At 45.6% G+C, this 23,459-nt stretch overlaps 1 protein-coding gene across 3 annotated transcripts in view; it reads left to right on the top strand.

The window, feature by feature from the left end:
- grik1a (glutamate receptor, ionotropic, kainate 1a) overlaps positions 1-23,459 on the top strand; it is a 59,086-nt gene that overhangs the window by 23,132 nt on the left and 12,495 nt on the right. The window contains exons 3-12 of one of the 3 annotated variants that reach the window (XM_061248037.1): positions 400-657; positions 6,916-7,097; positions 8,124-8,177; positions 9,829-10,002; positions 10,401-10,544; positions 14,563-14,670; positions 16,715-16,828; positions 17,049-17,252; positions 18,303-18,526; positions 20,519-20,637. In XM_061248037.1, coding sequence (XP_061104021.1) covers positions 400-657; positions 6,916-7,097; positions 8,124-8,177; positions 9,829-10,002; positions 10,401-10,544; positions 14,563-14,670; positions 16,715-16,828; positions 17,049-17,252; positions 18,303-18,526; positions 20,519-20,637 — 1,581 coding nt within the window. Of the gene's footprint in view, positions 1-399; positions 658-6,915; positions 7,098-8,123; positions 8,178-9,828; positions 10,003-10,400; positions 10,545-14,562; positions 14,671-16,714; positions 16,829-17,048; positions 17,253-18,302; positions 18,527-20,518; positions 20,638-23,459 lie in introns of those variants that run through there. The other 2 variants (XM_061248038.1, XM_061248039.1) reach the window with 2 other exon arrangements.

Below are 23,459 nucleotides of genomic sequence, written 5' to 3'. Positions count from 1 at the left end.
AGTCATTTTCATTGGTTGAGAGTGTCATATGCCACACTGTGGGATTTTATGGGAGTTACGCTTCAGTAAGTCCTGGGACTCAAAGAGTTAATAATGGGGTGACATTGGCTCAGGTGGCAAGAGCAGTCATCTGGCTGTCGGAGGGTTGCCGATTCGTTTCTGCCCTGGTAGTGTTGAAGAGTCCCTGAGCAAGACACCTAACCCCCCCAATGGCTCTTGACGAGCTGGTTGGTAACTTACATGGCAGCCAATCGCCATTGGTGTGTGAGTGTGTATGAATGGGTGAATGAGAAGCATCATTTGTACAGCGCTTTGGGTAAAGGCGCTATATAAATGCCAACCATGTACCATTGAACCATTTTCACCTGCCTATCTCAAACGCTCTCCCCTCTCCCCCAGCGTGTGACCAGCTGGCCCTGGGCGTGGCGGCGGTGTTTGGCCCCTCACACAGCTCGTCGGTGAGCGCGGTGCAGTCCATCTGTAACGCCCTGGAGGTGCCGCACATCCAGACCCGCTGGAAGCACCCGTCCGTGGACAACAAGGACAGCTTCTACATCAACCTGTACCCCGAGCACTCCTCCGTCAGCCGCGCCATCCTGGACGTGGTGCAGTTCTACAAGTGGAGGGCGGTGACCGTGGTCTACGAGGACAGCACGGGTGAGGGCCCCTCGCGCTCGGAAGGGGAGGACTTCCGATTATGTTACGCTTTATTACTTTACGCTATGTTACGTTACGCTATATGACTGTATGCTATGTTACGTTACGCTATATTACGTCACGCTATATTACGTCACGCTATGTTACGTTACGCTGCATTACGTTACGCTATATTACGTTACGCTATGTTATGTTATGCTATGTTACGTTATGCTATGTTACGTTATGCTATGTTACGTTACGCTATATTACGTCACGCTATGTTACGTTACGCTGCATTACGTTACGCTATATTACGTTACGCTATGTTATGTTATGCTATGTTACGTTATGCTATGTTACGTTATGCTATGTTACATTACGCTATGTTACATTACTCTGTTACGTTACGCTATATTACGTTACGCAATATTACGTTAGCCTAGCCTAATGGCTAAGGTGCTTGGCTAGACCGGGAAGTCTAGCAGTTCATGCCCCAGTGTGGCCACAGTAAGATCTGTGCAGCTGTTGGGCCTCTGAGGAGGGCCCTTAATACCACATTGCTCCAGGGGGGACTGGCCCCTGCCTAATGCAATCAGATGTAAATTGCTTTGGATAAAAGCCTCAGCTAAATAACTGTAATGCCTAACATTACATTATATAACATCATTCGCAATGATGACCTGCCATTGAGACCCCAACAATATCAGCAATAACCACAACAGCATTTCAGTCTAGCTGGCTTTCTCATCCAGAGTGACAGATTACATTTTCCATAGTCTGTTTGTACCGCCGGCCGTTTACTGAAGAGATTGTGTACCTTGCTGAAGGGTACAGTGGCAGTTGGCCAACTGGGAAATCGAACCTGCGTCCTTTGAGTTACAAGTCCAGTTCCCTGAGCGCTATACTGCACTGCCACTCCATATGCATTGACACGTCGTTTGGGCTGAAGACAAGAAGCTGGCTTCAATTTACACGGGCAGCGCTTCACTGACTCGGACTGTGTGGCGGCAGGTTGATGTATCCCATAATCCTTTGCTGATTAGCAGCGCGCGAGATGGGTTTTTCATGGGCAGATTTGATCGCATTTTCCTTAAAGGTCATGACGGCCGAACGCGAACGCTTCTTTGCTCATCTCCAGCCCCAAAATGAGGGGGGGGGGGGTGTGTATCGGGGAAAAGTAGGGATCAATCAAACCTGCATTCACATCACAATGCATTATTCCTGCCATCCAGCCGAAGTCTCCATGAGACGTCTCATTAAATCCGGCCCTCGCTACGCGTAGCCCCCGGTCCCAGAGCGGCTTGGCTGCAGAGGGGAATCAGGCTTCTCTGCAAGTCTGCTTTTCAAGAGCATCTCTGTCACGAAAACAATGTCAGTGCGGGTGTACCTGCCTGCACTGTTTGCTAGTCATGGGAGAATTCAAGTGTTATGACTCCTAAAATGAGTGGAGCCACTGTGCAATTAGCTGTCCATCACGGGCTTGTTCGAACCAATCAAATGGCTTTGCTCTTCACAACAAAACACAGCGATTGGTTCTAATGAAAGATGGCAGTTACTTGAAGCTCCACCCACTTCCCATTCTTTCGTCTACACTGCACTTTATTTGGCTTACACTTTTATCCAGAGCGACTTACAGTTGATTAGACTAAGCAGGGCACAGTCACCCCTGGAGCAATGCAGGGTTAAGGGCCTTGCTCAAGGGCCAAACAGCCGTGCAGATCTTATCGTGGTTCCACCGGGGCTTGAACCTACAACCTTTCGGGGTCCTAAGCCACGATGCTACAGGCTGCCATCTGACTTTGTTCTTCTGTTGTGGAATCCTTGGAACTCTGGGTAATCCACGGTCGAGCGGAGCGCGAAAATTAGATTGAAGAACACATGCTGGATACATCATTCATCATCTTTCTCTGTTATTCAGCCCGCCTCTCTCAGAACCGAACAAGGTCACCGTCGCTGCCTTAAAGGTCGGACGGAATCACGGGCCCTAATGAGATTTTCTCATTTTAGCACAAATCTGAAATTATTAATGCGGGTTTAGTTTGCATTCATTTAGGGGAATCACTCTCTAATATGCAATATTTGGTTCATTAGGAAAGCTTTGCAGCGAATCCGGCAGCAGTTGAAGCTTGTTATTAAAACTGATTCATCCTCACTCGAGTGGAAACTATATGATTACGGGGTCATTTAAGGGATTTACATTTTCAGTATGTGCTGAAGGGGGGGGGGAAGGGACCTGACCGTTTTTTTAAACACTTTTAACACCGTTAGCGCTCAGGTCCGGCGCTCACCTCGTTTAGAGGATGTTATTTGTATGTGTACAGGCGGACTTTGTGACACTTACTGACATTACAGTTTGAATTTATAGCGTTCTCCTCGATCTGAGTAAATAACAATAATTGGGAGTTATTAGATTAATTATGGTTTACAGCTACATTAGAATATGTGTCTGTCATGAGATTGATGGATCTGGTTTAGCCCGATTCAGGCCCTCACCTCTCCGCAGTTTGAGTTCTGCGACGAGCGGCTTCGTGACCGTGAAATTAATGTGCTGCTAATTAATGTGCTGATTAACGAGCTAGGGTAAAACATAAATAAATAAATAATTAAACAATGACAACTGAATCTTTATTGCTTCACTCGAGGGCTCTGTGGCTTCTCCGTTGTGTCTGTTGACTAGTCCCTGATTTAGCGCTCTTAATTTGAGAAGTTTTGCTGCGGCTCTTGGTGTGAGCAGGATATGTTCATGATGAAATAAGACTTTGGTTTAATAATGGACCTCCTGAAGGGCCAGTTATTGCTCTGGAGAAGCGTCTCTCGGGTATCAAACAGTTTTAAAAGGAGCCTGGCGAGACAGCCAATATCTAATGAAAAACGGCTCGGAGATTGTGCTGTTCATTCCTGCAGGACCTTTCACCAGCAGCGTGGGACTGAAAACAGCCAGTGAAAATGAATCACTTAATAACATGCATAATATATGTCACAGGTAGCCATTATTTGCTCTTCAGCCTTGATAACTGGGGGGGGGGGGGAGGGGAGAAAGATGAGGGAGAGAGAGCTTTTGATATTAAAACTCCTTTATTGGGACAATATTCAAAGAGATAAATTATAGAGCATCACAAAAAACACTACCAATGACCAAAAAACAAGTGCAAAGAACTTGCACAGACAGGGAGGCAGAGTGTGAGTGTGTGTTTGAGAGATGGACAGACAGGAATAGATTGGGAGAGGTAGAGAGAGAGACAGAGACAGAGAGATGAATGGGTGGTGGGGGTTCATCACCATGTTTATCAGCCACTCCAATATATCCGTACCAGCAAAGACATCATCTCCTGCAGTAAGATTTATCCTTGTTTCATATTTCACAGGCAGTTTGTCTGATGGGTAATTCACTCGCATGGATCCTCGCTCATAAGAAATTCATGCTTCCAATACTAGTCTGTGGGCTAAAGTTGCAACGGTCTGCCTAACGATCCCAGCGGGGTCTTCTGAGGCAAGTGGCTCCCTCGTTTCTTCAGTTAACCCTTTGGAATGTTTTATCTCTTCCTCAAAATTCTAAATCCGTGTTCTAGAACTCCATTGCCTTCAATTACTAGACATCAGCATTAGAATGTTCAGAGCATTCTATGAATGTTGGCTGGAGCCAGGCTCGTCTAATGTTGTAATGTTAATCTAATGTTCCTCAGTTCTAGTCACTTGTTTGTGACCTCACACCTTAAGAAATGTGGTTCTGTCAGAGCGTTCAGTCTCCCGTCATGTTCTTCTCCAGCTTGTCGGCTGCCCTGATAGTGCCTCATTAACCTGACTATCTGTCCATGCCCACATTTCAGAAAGCTCAATGCTCCAAGTGTTAGAGAGATACGGTTTTCTAGAGCAACTTGTTAGCAGGTATGCCTCCTGTTTGATTGACAGGTTCCCTCAGTCCAAACAGTTCTGGAAGTTAACAGTCTCAGTAAGAAGCTCTATGGAGAGACTCTTTTTCTTGTTTCCCATAATACTGCAGTCTCCCAGCCTTATCCAAATATGGCTGGTGTGAGTGATTCATCTAATAAAGGTGTTGATTGAAGTCCATTACTTCATTAGCTGAGGTTGTCTTAGTGCTGGCCTGAAACTGAAAATGCATGTGCCCATAATCACCCCCTCCTTACTGAAGATTTCTGCCGTAGAGTGTCTCTTTCTTTTTTTATGATTAAAACTTGCATTAATTTTTAATCACTATTGCGTCTGCTTTACTGCTGGCCCTGAGTGCTCTTGTCAGGAGTCACATGATTGAATTTAATGTGTCACAAATATGTGATTCCGATGTTCTAAATTCAGCATTCTAATGCTGATGTCACAATCGCTACTGCTAATTGAATGCAATGGAGTTATAGAACATGGAATTTAGGGAAAAAAACCCTACTTTTCTAAGGGTTAAGGTTACAGAGGGCAGACGATGGGATTAATCTTGAAATGGCTGATTGCGGTTAAGTCCTTAATCAGAAACTCAGAGCTTATTGCGTTCAGGGAGTGTAATATCCAGACTGGGGCCAGTGAACACACACCCTCGCATTAGGGAGAAGCTAATGATGGTGGAGAGCAGAACCGCCGTCGCCCGGATTAGAAGCCAGACAGTTGCCTGCGGGACTCTCTCCTTGTCCGCTAAAACTCGCGTTACGCTGAAAGTCAAGCCCCACTTCCTGCCCACTGCAATTAACACGGAACAGGCGACCGGTTTTCAAGTACGCTGAAGGTGATTCCGTATCAGAAACAGGTCAGGGATGGTCATTGGCACGGTTTCTGACCCGGAGCTGTCTTGTTACCATGACCTTCTTAACAACCAACCACTAAACACCATTACTAAGATTATTTTGTGGTGTTTGTGTCCTTGACAAAATAGCTTTTGTTCATAATTTTGTAAGTCTGGCTAAAAGTGTGTTAAATGAATGTAACGTAATGACTGGTATTCAATCAGCGTAAGTCTATAATTCTGTCTCACTCAATTAAGAGCATATGCTCATTAATGTCTACACAGACAGTTTGGCAAGTTCCGCGATGATTCAAACGAACGCTCCAGAATAGACATTTGTTTTAGGTTGTGAGCTGAGGACATGAATGCACACTGCTGTTCTGGGTTAGTGAAAAATGGAAAAAACCTGAATATTTTAACCCTGAGAATTTTGAATCAAACATGTCACTCACTAAAATGAGCTGTCATTGGTGAAAAGCGGTATTGTGTAATGGTTTCGGACAAAATATATTCTGAAATGTCAAGGAAATAATCCACTCATGAATTTATAAGGCCTGCTGCGACGAGGCACTCTTTATTATACACAACATGGAGAGAATTTACAATACTTCAGCACGGTGCTTTCTCCGAAAACAAAGCAGCTAGCTCTCTCTATATCCTCTGCGTTTCACATCAAAACTGTACAGACATTCTACATAGATTCAGCCTTGTGCATATTCTTCTAGTTTCCACTGAATCAGATCTTACGCTAAACATCTTTCTTCCAGCTTGGGCAAAATAACTTTATCTGCCTGCTGACACGTGTGATGAAGGTTGTGGGTTTGTTTCCCAGGTAGGACACTACCACTGTATCCTTGAGCAAGATGCTTATTCTGCAGGAAGTATTGTCGTGTTTTAAAAGCTTTCAGATGCTTATTCTGCAGGAAGTATTGTGCGGTTTTAAAGGCTTTGAGAGTCTGTCTGGTGCTTCTTTGGGTGAGCCAAATACAATTGTCACCGGCCCTTTCTAGCGATATTGCATTGCAGTGGCCCAGGTGTGTAAAATGGGAATTATAGCTGCCTTCAGTACATCACAGAAGGTGGCGTTTCAGTACAGAGGACTGCATGACACTGCAGCAGTTTGGATCAGTGTTGAAGGAGCTGGATTTGAGTGATTCTTATGAGCAATGATGGGAATGTTAATAACAAGAAGACATTCATTTATACTGTATATCATACATACTGAATATTGTATATGCAACATATACGATATGTAGTGTATGTACAGTACGTAGATATTTTATAAAACGGAATGATTTTAAATGGCGAGTATTATAAAACGTAATGTTATACATAGTTTAATAGATATTGTATATGCACGTGTAAGCCGGTGTTTTGTAGTAGAGTGCAGTAACTTCTCTGTCTTTGAGATACGAAGCCCCCTCTTCTTCAGATCGCTGTTGCTTGTTGGCTGAGCCACATCGACCTGCCTGCGTTCTTTTCATCTGTGCTCGCTAACACCGCATCAATTGTGTCTTTCCCCCGGTCCTCTGGCCCTGCTCTGGCCCCAGGGCTGATGCGTCTGCAGGAGCTGATCAAAGCGCCGTCGAGGTACAACATTAAAGTGAAGATCCGGCAGCTGCCCCCTGGGAACGCGGACGCCCGGCCCCTGCTGAAGGAGATGAAGAAGGGCAGGGAGTTCTTCGTCATCTTCGACTGCTCCTACCCCACGGCCGCCGACATCCTCAAGCAGGTGGCCCTGCCCGGCGCGCGCGGATTTACCCTTTACCTGTCCCGTTTACCGCGTGTCCGTGACGCTATACGGCCCTTTACCCTGCCCTGACTGCGTACTCCAGCGTCCGTGTGTGCATTCTCTGCCGATAATAAAGTCAAAATAATGAAATATATGAACATACACATAGTCAGTGTGTGTGTGTGTGTGTGTGTGTGTGTGCGTGTCTCTGTGTACACTGTTTGTGAGCGTGTGTTTGTGTGTATGTGTGTATGCGTGTTTGTGTGTGTGTGTGTGTGTGTGTGTGTGTGTGTATGTGTTTATGTACAGTGTGTGTGTGTGTGTGTGTGTGTGTGTGTGTGTGCATGTGGGTGTATGTGTGTGGTTTTTTTTTTTTTTGTTCACCAGCTTTAACTAAGATGGTGCCGATTATCTTAGGATGCACCTAATGTATCAAGCAGTTCTTAAACATGCTCATGATAAATAGGTATGGTAAAGCAACGTGTATAGGGTAATTAAGACATTCTCACACAGGAATGTTTAGAGGTGTCGGGGGTTTGTGTGGATCTGGGATTAGCTGCTGCTTTAGTTCCCGTGAACGTGCTCCCTGGAGTTCGTTTAAATGGAGCTTTCAAAGCTTCTTCTTCACCTTTATGATGGAAGCAATTACTGCAGAAGCCCGAAGCAATTACAGGGTTAGCCCGGCATCCTGTGATGGTTAAAACAAGGGTGAACGTATCAGGGGATGCACGGATACAAAAAAAAAAGCCAAGATCATTTCTCAAGATAATTAAGCATCTACTGTAGAACCTCTCTGCCTTCCCTTTCAAAAATGTTATATGTAGGACAGAATATGGCCTGTGGAATACTAAAACGATCCAGTTTTCAGCATAGCGACGGCTGATAAAAGGCTGAAAATCAAAGGGCAGAGTTGCTGTTTTGGAAAATGTGATTTGGGGAGTCAGCACGTATAGGTTCAGCTGGAGGGACAACCGTGAAGGAGGTCAGTAATGCAGGCTTATCCAGTGCTGACGTGTTTTTTCACAGATAATGTCCATGGGAATGATGACCGAATACTACCACTTCTTTTTCACGACTCTGGTGAGTGCAGAATATTGTGTGGGATTTATACTTTCAGTTTCAGATATTTACAAAGCGAAAAACATCTGTTGTCAGCGTCAGATTTTTGGAATGGATAAATGATCACGCTTCACAAGAAGGGCATTAACTGATGTCGTCGTTAACATGAACGATAATGTACAAATGCATAAAGAAAGCTGTACAGATCAACTTTTCACTTGTTAGTTGACTACATTATTCATTCATTCATTCATTATCCTAACCCGCTTATCCTGAAAAGGGTCGCCGGGAGCCTATCCCAGCATACATTGGGCGAAAGGCAGGAATACACCCTGGACAGGTCGCCAGTCCATTGCAGGGCTTGACTACATTAGTTATTCCAATTAATGTAACCTTATTGTAAAGTGTGACAACTCCCTTTATCAGACACATTTTTGCAGAACTATTAAGTCATTTATCTTTTTAATATTCTCATTGCTACCCCAGGGGCTAAACTGGACAGGAGGCAGTTGCTCACTGTTTATTGTGAGGTGATGTTTGAGGGGTGCACATGCTGGTTTTTGGGGTGAAATCTCTGGTCTTCACACACTGGTTTTTTGGGTGAAATCTCTGGTCTTTGCACAGTGGTTTTTGGGGTTAAATCTCTGGTCTTCACACAGTGGTTTTTGGGGTGAGGTCTCTGGTCTTCACGCAGTGGTTTTTGGGGTGAGATCTCTGGTCTTTGCACAGTGGTTTTTGGGGTGAAATCTCTGGTCTTCACACACTGGTGTTTGGGGTGAAATCTCTGGTCTTTGCACAGTGGTTTTTGGGGTGAAATCTCTGGTCTTTGCACAGTGGTTTTTGGGGTGAGATCTCTGGTCTTCACACAGTGGTTTTTGGGGTGAAATCTCTGGTCTTTGCACAGTGGTGTTTGGGGTGAAATCTCTGGTCTTTGCACAGTGGTTTTTGGGGTGAAATCTCTGGTCTTCACACAGTGGTTTTTGGGGTGAGATCTCTGGTCTTCACACAGTGGTTTTTGGGGTGAGATCTCTGGTCTTCACACAGTGGTTTTTGGGGTGGATCTCTGGTCTTCACACAGTGGTTTTTGGGGTGAAATCTCTGGTCTTCGCACAGTGGTTTTTGGGGTGAGGTCTCTGGTCTTCGCACAGTAGGTTTTGGGGTGAAATCTCTGGTCTTTGCACAGTGGTTTTTGGGGTGAAATCTCTGGTCTTTGCACAGTGGTTTTTGGGGTTAAATCTCTGGTCTTCACACACTAGTGTTTGGGGTGAAATCTCTGGTCTTTGCACAGTGGTTTTTGGGGTGAAATCTCTGGTCTTTGCACAGTGGTTTTTGGGGTGAAATCTCTGGTCTTTGCACAGTGGTTTTTGGGGTGAAATCTCTGGTCTTTGCACAGTGGTTTTGGGGTGAGGTCTCTGGTCTTCCCGCAGTAGGTTTTGGGGTGAGGTCTCCGGTCTTCCCGCAGTAGGTTTTGGGGTGAGGTCTCCGGTCTTCACGCAGTAGGTTTTGGGGTGAGGTCTCTGGTCTTTGCACAGTGGTTTTTGGGGTGAGATCTCCGGTCTTCCCGCAGTAGGTTTTGGGGTGAGATCTCCGATCTTCACGCAGTAGGTTTTGGGGTGAGGTCTCCGGTCTTCACGCAGTGGTCTCCAGAGCTCTGACGTCTCTCCGGCTGCAGGACATGTTCGCCCTGGATCTGGACCCGTACCGCTTCAGCGGGGTGAACATGACGGGGTTCCGCCTGCTGAACATGGACAGCCCGTACGTGGCCTCCGTGATGGAGAAGTGGTCTATGGAGCGCGTGCAGGCCCCGTCCAGACCTGAGATCGGGCTCCGGGACGGTGTGATGACGGTCGGTACTCTTCCTCTTTTTCACTCACTCACTCACTCATTCAGTCACACACTCATTCACTCACACACTTACTCACTCACACACTCATTCACTCACACACTTACTCACTTACTCACTTACATACCCTGAATCACTCACTCAATCAATCACACCCTCACACACCACACACACTCACTCACGCACTCGCTTGCACCCTTATTCACACACACACACACACACACACACACACACACACACAATCACTCCGTCACACCCCACACACACACACACACACACACTCACTCACTAACCTACTCACTCACTCACTCACTCACTCATTCATGGAAGCAGTCTAGTTGCCCTCCTCAGTGCTTAGTTTAAAGCAGCGTGGCGTTGGCCTGTGTCTCGGCTCTCCACAGACGGAGGCGGCCCTGATGTACGACGCCGTGTACATGGTTGCCGTGGCAGCGCAGCGCTCCACGCAGATGACGGTCAGCTCGCTGCAGTGCCACAGACACAAGCCCTGGCGCTTCGGACCGCGCTTCATGAACCTGTTCAAGGAAGTGAGTGACCGCCAGCCGACCGTTTCCATCCGCATTACATTACATTACATTACATTAAACTACATTAAATTACAGTACATGACATTAAACTACATTAAATTACAGTACAGTACATTACATTAAACTACATTACATTACAGTACATTACATTAAACTACATTACATTACAGTACATTACATTAAACTACATTACATTTCATTACAGTACATTACATTAAACTACATTACATTACAGTACATTACATTACATTAAATGACATTACATTACATTACAGTACATTACAGGCATTTAGCAGACGCTGTTATCTAGAATGATGTACAACAAAGTGCAGAAGTGTGATGAGGACCCTAGAGGACAGTACAGTTGCAGTTACATTGCTTTATACCACGGCTCTGAAGAATAACCGACCCCCTACGGCATTTTGATTGGCCGACACGTGTCACGTGGGTGTGCATTATTTTTGTATAACCTTGCTAACGAGGATGGATTGAACAGGTGCGCAGAATTGTTTCACAGCTAAAATATCCAACAAATATCAATGCGGGCCACATACACTATGCAATGCATTTAGAATTTGGTTTAGAAGTCCGGTTATAGCCTACCTGGTTACCTACATTACTTTAGCAAGTTAGCCCGTGGTCACTTTTAAATCTCCAAACACCAGTTAAATCAGCTGGTGTAGTGATTGTGCTTGTGCTGGTGTAGTGATTGTGATTGTGCTGGTGTAGTGGATGTGATTGTGATTATGCTTGTGCTGGTGTAGTGATTGTGCTTGTGCTTGTGCTGCTATAGTGATTGTGATTGTGCTGCTGTAGTGATTGTGCTTGTGCTTGTGTAGTGATTGTGCTTGTGTAGTGATTGTGATTGTGCTTGTGCTGCTGTAGTGATTGTGATTGTGATTGTGCTGGTGTAGTGGATGTGATTGTGCTTGTGCTGGTGTAGTGATTGTGATTATGCAGGTGTTGTGCTGGTGTCGTGATTGTGATTGTGATTGTGCTGCTGTAGTGATTGTGATTGTGCTTGTGCTGCTGTAGTGATTGTGATTGTGTAGTGATTGTGATTGTGCTTGTGTAGTGATTGTGATTGTGCTTGTGCTTGTGTTGGTGTAGTGGATGTGCACCAGTTCAGCTGTGTACATTGATGTGATGTGTTCTGTCTTGGTGGAAGTTTGCACTCGGCTCTCTAGTTCACTCTGTGGTGCGCTGTATGGAAATACAAGCCTTTTTTTTAATTTTTTTTTTTATTATTTTTTTTAAAATAAAATAATTAATAACTCAATGGGCTGTTCTGTGATATTGGAAGGCCCAGACAGAAATACCCAAAACTAGATTGGGTTCAGCTCTGTGATTTCCAGAATAATTACCCAGTGGTTGATTGCACTTAATTTACAAATTCATTTTAAAAAATTCACCCAACCGTCCCAATTCTTTTGCATTTAACTGTATATGCGGCGCATTCACCTTCTTTCCGAGTACAACTGGGTGCTGCTTTTCTAGGTTAAGAATGTATTAAATGTTCCACTTGAGGATTCTAACATCTCTGAATGGTTTTATTTTCCTCTATAAGCTGTTCTCTGGCTCTGAGCCAGCAGCTGTCCAAAATAGTTTCACAGAAGAAGAAGAAGAAAAAAAAAAAAAGAAAGAAAACGATGCACGTATTAATTTAATTTTGCAGCAAGAAAGAAAAAAAACGATCAGGCCTTTGCTATAGGGCTGGGATATTTAATTTAACAGTCCATTAGAATGTTTTATATTTCTGCTCGTCGTTCACTCCCGCGCTTTGTTTGATAGATGGTTCCTCCCGAACGATGGGGATGGAGCAGGTGCTTTTAATCACGGTTCCGCACTGTTTGCGACGCTGATGGCCGCGCGGTACCGCTCCGGGCTCCAGGTCCGTTACCGGTACCCGGGCGCCTGGGGGTTTGGTGAATCTCCGCCCCAGTGGGCCCTGGCGCTGTGACGTTAATCATGGCGTTTTTACATTCGCTGCGTGTCAGGTCTGAGAATGCAGTCCCATGATGCAACAGTGCGTTCGCTCGTGCTAGAGTGCCCACCCACATGTCTGGCCTTCTCTCTCTCTCTCTCTATCTCTCTCTCTCTCTCTCTCTCTCTCTCTCTCTCTCTCTCTGTCTGTTTTATATTATAGCATAAATGCCGCAATGTGACATATAATTATAATCTAAACACTGCATTTGCACCAGAGCCACTGTACACTGTACTCTACCAGGACAATTTACGATTTAGGGCACGTTATTTTTCTGTTTTAGTACTTACTTGACAGTTATATCTATTGCTACGATACTGTATGCTTTCTCTTGTGTTCATGGTGGGATGAACTATTTTATCTGGGGAAAAAAAGGAAGAAATTCCTCTCTCCCCTCTTTGAATTAAGATCTATTGAACGTACTTCTTTGGCATTACACATTGCAAAAACTTCACAGAAACAAAAAGAAAACGGTGAGTGTGTAACAGGATAATTACCCTCCCCGTGGTGGGCGGCTCGGTGTAATTGCAGAAGTATGTTTTGCGGAGAGAACGCTCCCCAGACGGGCGTGAACGGAGACTAGCACCGCGCAGGTGGAAATTAAGCAGTGTGACGGCGCACGCGTTGTTTACTTCCCGCCGCGGGAGGGCGAACATGGCGGAATCGAGCGGGCGGGTAGATTACGGTGTCTCAGGAGGACCAAAAAGTGTCAGATGAACCGCGAGCCTGTGTTCTGCAGCGAGACCCAGCGGTAATGTACAGTACAGTACGCCCGCGTCATTCCTCAATTTGGACGGATCGTTAAGTCGTGCAAACGACCCGATAGCGGAAAAGGACTCTTATCGGTGTTAATTATCTGTGTTAATTATCTGTGTTCAGGTCTAATGGGAACAGACGTGCTGAAGGATTACTGTACCACTCCCCAGCCCCCCTCTCAGTAGCTGTTTAACAGACACTCTCATCCAGAGCTGCTAACCGCAGTGCGTACCTCAGAGATTACGCCACGCCATTGGCTTCAGAACTGAGAGTATCCCGGTGAAAGTTACAGCAAAAGTCCAGCTAGGGTTTTAAGATGGTGTGAGATGGTTTAAACTGTGTTCTCGACACTTCTAGCTGGTCATAGCTGGTCTGTGGCTGGTCAAAGCCGGTCTCTAGTTGCACAAGGCGGGTTAAAGCTGGTTCTGCTGCTGGAGTAGACTGGCGGTCTAAATAGCCAACTATAGGCTGGTCAGCTAGTCAGACTGTTGAAAGCACATCTTGAACCAGCTTGACCAGACTGATGTGAGATATCTCAGCAGGCAACACAAACCTGCTTTGTTATGGTAAGTGCTTTAGCTTGTGCCACAAGGGGATTGAGGATTTAGGAAGTGGGATTCAGAGGTGGGGGGGGGAGAAAATAAATGAAAAAGTCCACAGGTGAGAAGTCCTGCCGTGTCCTGCCGTCAGCCAGCTGATTTCACTAAGTAGATGTACCTCTTGGCTAATTCCTTGTGCTAATTAGCAAATCCTAATGTTATTTGGAACAAAATACTTGGGTGGACTGTTACTTTCTGAACCTGGATTTCCCACCTCTGGTGAGATTGTGGGTGTATAAGTAAGGTGATATAGGTGACATATTTGTGACAAATACATGAGTGAACTCCTGGTGCTGGTACGTTTTTAGCCGTCTCCCTAAGGCAGAACGGGATCAACAGAGGCATTAACTCAATAACTCTCCACGGGGGGTCGGGGGGCGGCTGAGAACTCACTGGGTAATTTAAATAAAGCAATCGACGCAATGGCCCCCTCCCGAGGCGTGTTCGTCATTACTGTAATCACGCGCGCGCGCAAACGCGTGTGCGCTAATGAGCGTGGAGTGTTTCAGCATCGCAAACCCCGTTCCTCCCGTCGCACTTTACTGTCTCTGAATCCTCTTACTATCGCTCAGACAGACTTTACTGGTGCCTGCAGGGCGCACCCTGGTGCGGCTGTGGTTCCTGAAGAGATACGGATGCGCAGCGGGAGCTGATTGTACCCCCCCCTCCCCCCCCTCAGGCACAGTGGAACGGGCTGACGGGACACGTGCTCCTGAACAGGACGGACGGCTTGAGGAAGGACTTCACCTTGGACGTCATCAGCCTGAGAGAGGACGGCACGGCGAAGGTGAGAGAGGTCTGTCTGGTCACTCTCCGGATCCCTTCCCGTTCAGGCATTCTGCGATTAAACAGACTTCCTGTTTACATGCCCTAGAACTCACCCACATGACAAACTGTTTCAGGTTATATGCTCACACTTCCTAGCAAATAAGAGAGGTATGTCTGGTCACTCTTCGGATCCTTACCTGGTCAGGCACTCTGCGGTTAAACAGACTTCCTGCTTACGTACCCTGGAACTCACCCACTCACCAAAACTGTTTAAGGTTATATGCTCACACTTCCCAGCAAACAGGAAAGGCCCTGTCTGGACACTATCCAGATTTTTACCTGGTTAAACATTCTGTAGTTAGAAGTGCTTTCAGTTTCCGAACCAGAGAACCCACATCGCAATCTGCTTAAGGTAATATGCACACACTTCCCAGCAACACGCCCAAAATGAACGATGGTGGTCATTTGTGGGATTTCAGGGAGTACCCACTGCCAGCGTCAAATGTATAGATTCCAGGCGACCCATTTTTATTTTTTATGTGTATAATAATCTAGAACGGTGTGCTAGTAATGGCGTGTCACATTCAGACGACTGGTCCCTATTTCACTCTCTGAAACACTTTCTTTCCCCTCCGCTTCGTAAGGGCATTGTGGAAGGCCAAGGCCGGAAACCAAAAGTGTGGAAAAAGGTCTGTACAGAGATCCCCCCTAGATGCTGTTCCGTGGCCTTCGACCCTTGACCCTTGACAACCCCTGTGAACTCCCAGTCACCCCTCTCCGCACCACGCTAAAACATTTGATTAGCGTTATTTTTTGCTCGGATGCCTTGGTAACCGCTGTCTCTATCGACGCACTCATTCCTCAAACCCGCTAGCACAGGGCTAGCAGCAGATGCTTACTGAAGTAGCGCTAATGTATTTTTCTTTCTGGTTAATTGGGCTCAAATAAGTCTTTTTGTCAGACAACTCTCGAGGAAATACCAACAAGTGACAAATAGCATTCATAAAAATGGGGTTTATGACCATTTTCGTAAATTAATTATCCAATCGTGCTTTATCCGAGTTTGCGGAGTGCTTACATTTCCTAGGGGCGGCTGTTGCTGAACTAAATTAAAGTAGTTCGTAAAATGAACTGTGTTTCGGGATTGGGTTTTTTTTGTGGTTGAATTTGAGGCGGTCTCCCGATAGGTTTTCTTCGATAATTACTGTAATTCCATCACTCTGATCCTCTCAGCAGGCAGATGTACTGTCGGTTGACTTTTTTAAATGAAAAAATATCCCTCTCATTTAACTCCCCCTATTAACTGTTAAGAACCGGTACAATACGTGCAACATCTTCAGAAGGGCTTCTGCTGGGACTCCCACGGCTTTCCTATGATGAAATGAGAAAGTAGCTTTTAAGTGTTTAAAATCCAGCTATTTTACTGTATTAAAGGTTGTATGCAGGTTAGAAATATATACTTTTGTTTTCATGCTAATTGCCTCAAGATATTTGAAGAATCAGGAATCATTCTATATGAAAATAAAATTGTCCAAAGTACTAATATTTGAACAGAAAACTATTAAAAATATATTTATTCTACTAATAAAAATAAGCTGCAGCGGTTAGCTTGTTGTGCTAATAGTGGATGCCTTGCTAATTCATGACCAACTTTTCCGTAACCCTCTCCTTGTGAACAATGGTATGGCCCTGTGAGGATTCTAATGTTACCCCTGTCTTGGAAAACCCTGTTCTAATCTGCTCTTCTTAACGCAACTGTGTTCCTCTAAAGACAGGTCTTGAACTAGTGGCCAAAGTGCACTACAAAATGTATGTGTGTTACTCTTAACATTTTCCTTTTAACATCCTGCTGTGTAACAACTCCTTGGTTTTTCTCCAAGCATCATGGATGCAATGCGGTCAATGACAGGTGGTTTTCACCAGGGAAACTCAATATCCAGGTTATGTTTTAAGGTTAAACATAACCGGCAGTATAGCATAGAAATATCGTTTTTGGCTTCCTCCCGCCACTGTTGCGGTTGGAATTATGTCACTGTCGAGTCTTTTTGCCGAATGTGATGCAGGTTGCCGTTTGGAACTCCATAACCGGCCTAAACTTAACTGAACTCAGCCTGGCCGAAAACATGAACATCTCCGACTCCATGGCAAACAGAACACTCATCGTCACCACTATTCTGGTAGGCGTGCATCAATTATGAATAGGCTAGCATTAATAGCTAATGTAATTGATTAAAAAGTGGCTGGGATTAATTGTCATAATTGACTTATGAAGCATAATGGGGATGAAGATAGAGAGAATTTTTTAATAACATTGGATAATTGGCAAGTTTTACTTATTGATATTGGGAAAAGGGGATCTTTAATTGAGGAATCGTTTAATTGTTTTATTTTCTGCAGGAAAACCCCTACGTCATGTATAAGAAGTCGAACAAAGAGCTGTATGGGAACGACAGATTTGAAGGGTACTGTCTGGACCTGCTGAAGGAGCTGTCCAACATCCTGGGCTTCTCGTACGAGGTGAAGCTGGTGTCAGACGGAAAGTACGGGGCGCAGAACGACAAGGGCGAGTGGAACGGCATGGTGCGGGAGCTCATAGACCACGTGAGTCTGCCCACGCCCCTCAAAGGTCTGACCGCGCCCCTTCAATAGTCTGACCGCGCCCCTTCAAAAGTCTGACCGCGCCCCTTCAAAAGTCTGGCGACACCCTGTCCGAGTCCAGCCACGCCCCTTCAATAGTCTAACCGCACCCCTTCAATAGTCTGACCGCGCCCCTTCAATAGTCTGACCGCGCCCCTTCAATAGTCTGACCGCGCCCCTTCAATAGTCTAACCGCACCCCTTCAATAGTCTAACCGCGCCCCTTCAATAGTCTGGCCACGCCCCTTCAAAAGTCAGAGTCTGGTTATGCCTTTTCAGAGTCAGGCCACACCCTGTCAGGCAGGCCACGCCCTGTCAGAGGCAGGCCACTCCCTCTCTCTGGTCAAGTTCTTTTAGAGTTAGGCTATGCCCTTCTACTGTGGGCTGTATCATAAGGAGAGTCTCCAACCCTGGTTCTAGGGCCTGTATCATGAAGCAGGATTGCTGAGTTAGCTGGATACGTGCAAGCCCTGTAAGTAATAAGTCAAAAATAAGTAAAACCCTGAACCGTCATACAAATAGAACATGTACTGAAGAAAAAAGAGCTCTTCCAGGTTTTATTCAGAGTAGTTATCCAGCTAACTCAGTAATCCTGCTTTGTGAAACAGGCCCCTCGGGAGTATATTACAAAGCAGGATTACGGAGTTCGCTGGATAAATCCCAGAACAGCTCTGTTTACTTCAGTCCATGTTCCAGATTTGTGAGGCTCCTGGGTTTTACTCAATGCAGTGATCAAGCTAACGCAGTAATCCTGCTGTGTGATGCAGGACCATGGAGAGCTGCAGGAAAAGCATTTTTTATGTTCTTCTTTTTCTTGTTTTTGTTGTTGTCCTTATTGAAATGATTATTCTAGTTCTCATCACCTCAGCCCCCACTGATCTGTCGCACCCAGCTGGGTGATGCATGGCAGCCATTTTGTGCCAGAACGCATCACCTCAGGCGGAAAGGAGAGGGGAGTTAATGAATAGGTTATGGAAATGGCGGAGCCCTTAACGACGGTTTATCCTGGGGACAGATAGCTGACCTGGCAGTCGCTCCTCTGACCATCACCTACGTGAGGGAGAAGGTCATCGACTTCTCCAAGCCCTTCATGACCCTGGGCATCAGCATTCTGTACCGCAAGCCCAACGGCACCAACCCGGGGGTGTTCTCCTTCCTCAACCCCCTGTCCCCCGACATCTGGATGTACGTCCTGCTGGCCTGCCTGGGGGTCAGCTGTGTGCTGTTCGTCATCGCCCGGTAAGGCACGTTCCGATCACCTGAGGTGGGCGGGTTTCTCAGGGGGGGATCAAATCTTTTTTTATCACACTTATAGTCCAGTGAGAGATTTTTAGATGGTAAATTCAACCAGTGACCTCCCTGAAGTCACCCAACAATGCTAGGCAGTTATCAACATGGAGGGGGGGGTTGGCTGCAGTGTTCTGGACGAGTTCCTGAACTTCCTCTTTCAATCTGGCAGTTTATTTGTGCCCCCGCCCCACCCTGCAGCTGATTGGCCGCTCAAACGCATGTGTTCCATTCTCAGCAGGTGTGTTTTCAGGTTGTTAGTTTGAATGAGAAACGAGTTCTCAGGTGACCTTCCGAGTTAAATAAATAAAGGTTAATAAAGAGAGAGAGAGAGAGAGAGAGGGAGATGGATCAATAAATAACTGATAGATAAAGAGTGAATACAAGGTTTATTTAATGCCGCCAGAATTCCATCGTTCCTTCAGGTGTGGAAACAGAATTGGTTGAGGATCCGATTACCATCCATTCCCTGTGTCAGCGGTTAGTCAGACGGTACACAGATTAAACTCCCGGACACACTGTACTGTCCTCGAAAAGCAGCTCGTAGCTGTACAGTAGCTGCTGTGTTTGTAGCCATTCCTCACAGGCTGTGGGACTAGCCAGCTCTGTGGGCTGAACGAAAATAATAAATAAAATCCCCAAGCTGTTCATTTTCATGCCAATTTGGGGGGGGGGGGGGGGTAAAGGGGCACAGCATGCACCCCTACTCACATTCTGCCCCCTATCCCTCTGTGAAAACAGAGATTTTAAAAAATCCTTCAGTAAACTGATCAGAGAAATAGTGTCCTTGTTTCTAAACCCCAGAATTAAGGCCTGGAAACTGGCCCGTGCAGCTGTCGAGGGAGGGGGGGGGGGGCGGGGGGGCAAACAGAGAGCAGCCTGGGGGGTGATGTGGTGGGGGGGAGCAGCTTTGGTCCCCCCTCTGACGGACGGCTTAATCTGTAGCGTTGTTCACAGGGTCTTGGAGAAGCGTTAAAAAAAAAAAAAAAAAAAAAACTATTATAAAAACAAACAAACGCAATAAATAACCCCTGTGGTTGCTACGCATGCGGAGGGAGGGGGGCTGATAATGCTGACATAAAAAGAGAAGGGTTGTGGCAGCCCCGATGGTGGTCCTCCCGGCAGAACTGCCTTCTGGGTAATCACACACGCCACACATGGGCGTCACGTGACCGTACGTGCGTACAATAGCCCATGAGCCGGGACCCTCAGAGAACCCACCTGGAGGGAGGGCTGACTGGCAGTTGGATTTGGCCGGTGTGCCGTTGGCTTCTTTAGTGCTTTTGGCTGCTGTACAGCTTTCTGCTGTAGCAGTACTGTAATCCTGAGCGTTAAACACAAATAAACATAGCCTCATGCTCAACATTACATCTGCAATTTGTCTTCATCTCGACCTGCAATATTACAATAATGATAATCGCCGTCATCATAAAATATTAATATGGGTAATAAAAGTACTGAAATATGTATTCATTATATACATAAGAATATTTATATTTACAAAGTCTATATATGCATGCTTTATATTGCAAAATATTTTTGTTGTTGCAAAATGTTTTTATGAAATGTCTGTTTTAATGCGACATAATATTTGCTGGCCTCCAAACTGTTTTTTGTTTGTCGTTCAAAGAGTATTTCCCCTTGTTTAGAATGTTTTTTCAGCTTACCGAATATTTCAATATTTTGTGTACAGAAGCAGCAAAAGGGTTGTTATGGATTATGCTGATTATGCTGTACGCATGTAAAATGGTAATGCGGATTTGAGTAGTGATGGAACCGTGTCCAGAGGATAGCATGTTTGATCACAGATTAGACTTACCTTTAATTACAGATTAGGCCTCTGTGTACGAAATTCACCGATGTTCTTTTATCTTTTCCTCATTCTGCTGGAGCGCTGTGCTTTTACAGAGACGTTTTAAAGCCAGTTTTCTTTGCTTTAACCAGGTTTACCCCCTACGAGTGGTATAACCCGCACCCCTGCAACCCCGATTCGGACGTGGTGGAGAACAATTTTACGTTACTCAATAGTTTCTGGTTTGGAGTTGGCGCTCTCATGCAGCAAGGTACATAGGTCACCTGTGAATGTTTCACACATCCCATAGTGTGCTGGGAACTCGGGGCTGGTAAACTCCACCTACAGAAACAAACTCTCCTACTGTCTACTGTAAAACCTGACCGCTGATCCTTAACCCCCCTGCAATTAACTTCTGTACACGGTAAATGACAGCATCTTTAGATAGACAAACCTATAACCCCACTACCCACCTCCCCACCCCCCCCAAAGAAAAGCCCTATATATACAGATATTACAGTATAGTAGATATGCAGATAAGACTTGATTGTTTCCAGTTTCTTTTACATTTTTCAAACCATCGGGAGAATGGTTGATAAGATGGCTGTATGTAACAGGGCTAAAACTATTAACACGATACTAGTGTGTGTAGTGTAGGCCTATTTTCAGTGTCGTGCAGATCATTTGTATGCTAGTTTCCTATTCCTGGCGGTCTTTTGCATGGAGAACGGTGATAATAGATAGTCGTTTATGGATGAAATACACTTATGAAACTGCGTAAGTGGGCTATGGGTGGAAACAGAAGTAAAACTAATGAATTTCGACCTTTGGTAACATTTAATAAAGGAGTAAGAAATGTAGGCAGGCCTATATCTACAAAATTTCACTTTGATTGTGCTGGAATAGAAAAAAATTAACCGAGAGAAAATTATCTTAAATCCGGTCGCTGGAGCCCAGGTGCATGCTAGAACACTGCTGTGCTGTTGGGTGCCTGCAGTGTGTTAACTACTCAGAGTTGTTTTATAATGTCGAGCTCCTGTGCATAATAATAATAATAATAATCATAATTATGTTTGGCATTTATCCGAAGGTGCTGTATAACTGATGCTTCTCATTCACCCATTCATGCACACACTCACACACACAAATGGCGATTGACTGCCATGCAAGGCCGTTAGGTATCGTGCTCCAACCAGCTCGTCAGGAGCATTCAGGGGTTAGGCGTCTTGCTCAGGGACACTTCAGCACACGCAGGGCAGGATCCAACCGGCCAGAGCACAACTCCTACCGCCTGAGCCAATTTTGCCCCAACACCTCCCCTCACCACCTCCCCTCCCCTCCCCTATTGGGCAGTGTCAGGTTTTACAGTGTTTGCCCGGTGTGCGTGTGCGTCTTTGTGTGTGTGTGGCTGGTCACATTGGAGTTTACCGTCATCCGCGGCATTCTGTGGGATGCAGTGTCTGCTCGTTACCGCTACCTTGGGTACATGACATCAACAGCCCCAACCAGATTCTGCCAGTCTTGTCCCACAAAGCATTAAATAAACATTTGCGAGAAGGCAAATGTTTAAACTGATACTAATGTCATGGTGACCGCGAACGTAAGTTGAAACCTTTTCTGTTTTGATTGTTTGTTCATTGTTTGAAGTGTTCTGAGGAAATTGCCAAAAAAAAAACAAAAAACAAAAAAACAAAACTGATGCTAAACCCTTTCACTGTGTTAGTTTGTGTTTGAGTCTATTCATATTCATTTTTATTTTGTACCTGTTGTGTGTTAGCAGTGGTGTTTGATGTGATGATCAGACGTTCTTGTTTCCCGCAGAGCGTGAGCAAAGTCAGGATCAGGACTGGCTCCCGTGTCTGCCGTTTGGCACTTCAGCAAGTACCGATTCTGTCCCCAAACGTTGCCATAGTTACGCGCTGTTGGCTCTGAATGATACCGTCGGGGGTTCGGAAGCGTAGCTCAAACCGACAACGCCTCTTTTTCCGTTAGCCTGACTTTTGGCAGAACCCATTCTTCACACTATCCTTCATTAAAAAAAAAAATTGCGAGAGCGGACTTGGAAGAGTATCTATAGCCCACCATAGACCTATGCCCTATGTGCCATTGAACTGAGCGGTAGAATTAGGGGCTTTCAATAATATGCATAGCTATATGCCCCCCCCCCCCCCCCCCCCCTATCAACATATTGCTCATTTATATCACCTGCATTGCACTTTCTTTGGGAAGTGCATGCATTCTGCTGAACGAAATGGCGCGAGCTAGGTCTTGAAACAACAGTTTGTCGAATTTGAAACACGAAGAGAATGCTCAATAAAATGCCGATTTCCCCGATCCGGTAGGTAAATCTGTTGCCTACCTATGGCTTCCTGTACTAATCCTTTAATCTTAGCAGCGGGCTCTGTTTGTAAATACCACCCCACCTCCCCCCGGCCACTAATCATCCTAAAGATAATCCGGGCAGAACGCCTCCTGTTCATTTTACAAAAGCGCATCGGTTAAAAATCGCGTTTGATGCGCTACCTGGACTGGATCAAAGGGATGGCCTCACCCTGGTACACAGAGCGTTTCCAGGCAGTTGCATCTCCTACATGCGTGCAGCCTTAGGAGATTAATAAAATTGTAGGCTAATATAAGAGGTTATGGCAAGGTATGTCGCATTATTCAGTTCACTGCGCCAATGCATAATTATACGTTTATTATTTACAGTCGCAGTAGTATTATTACCGTCGTTTCCGTTGCAAGTCATTTCGCTGAAATCCAGTCTAAAGCACTTTTTTTACATTCTTGTATTTGTCCTGCCGGGCAAATTGATGTACTATCAGCTCTGCAGTCCATTCACTGGTCTGTCAGTGGAGCAGCCCTGGCAGTTTAATAGAATTGAGGTGTCGGGAATCTGGAGGTGATCCGTGCATACGTTCGGACACAATGGGGCGCGCGCTTGATAAAGTGCTAACTGCGGAGATTGTGTGCGCCTAAGTGCCCGTGGAGGTGAAGGCTACGACCCCGCGCAGTAACACGGTACATTAAACCTCGCCCGTCGCTCCCAATCGAGACGGGGCGGGACGGGTGCGAAAGTATGGACTGTGTGTT

The sequence above is a fragment of the Conger conger genome, chromosome 7 (assembly GCF_963514075.1).
Source record: "Conger conger chromosome 7, fConCon1.1, whole genome shotgun sequence".
Lineage (NCBI taxonomy): Eukaryota > Metazoa > Chordata > Actinopteri > Anguilliformes > Congridae > Conger > Conger conger.
The sequence above is the reverse complement of the archived record's forward strand: the minus strand, read 5'-3'. Positions and strand labels throughout refer to the sequence as shown.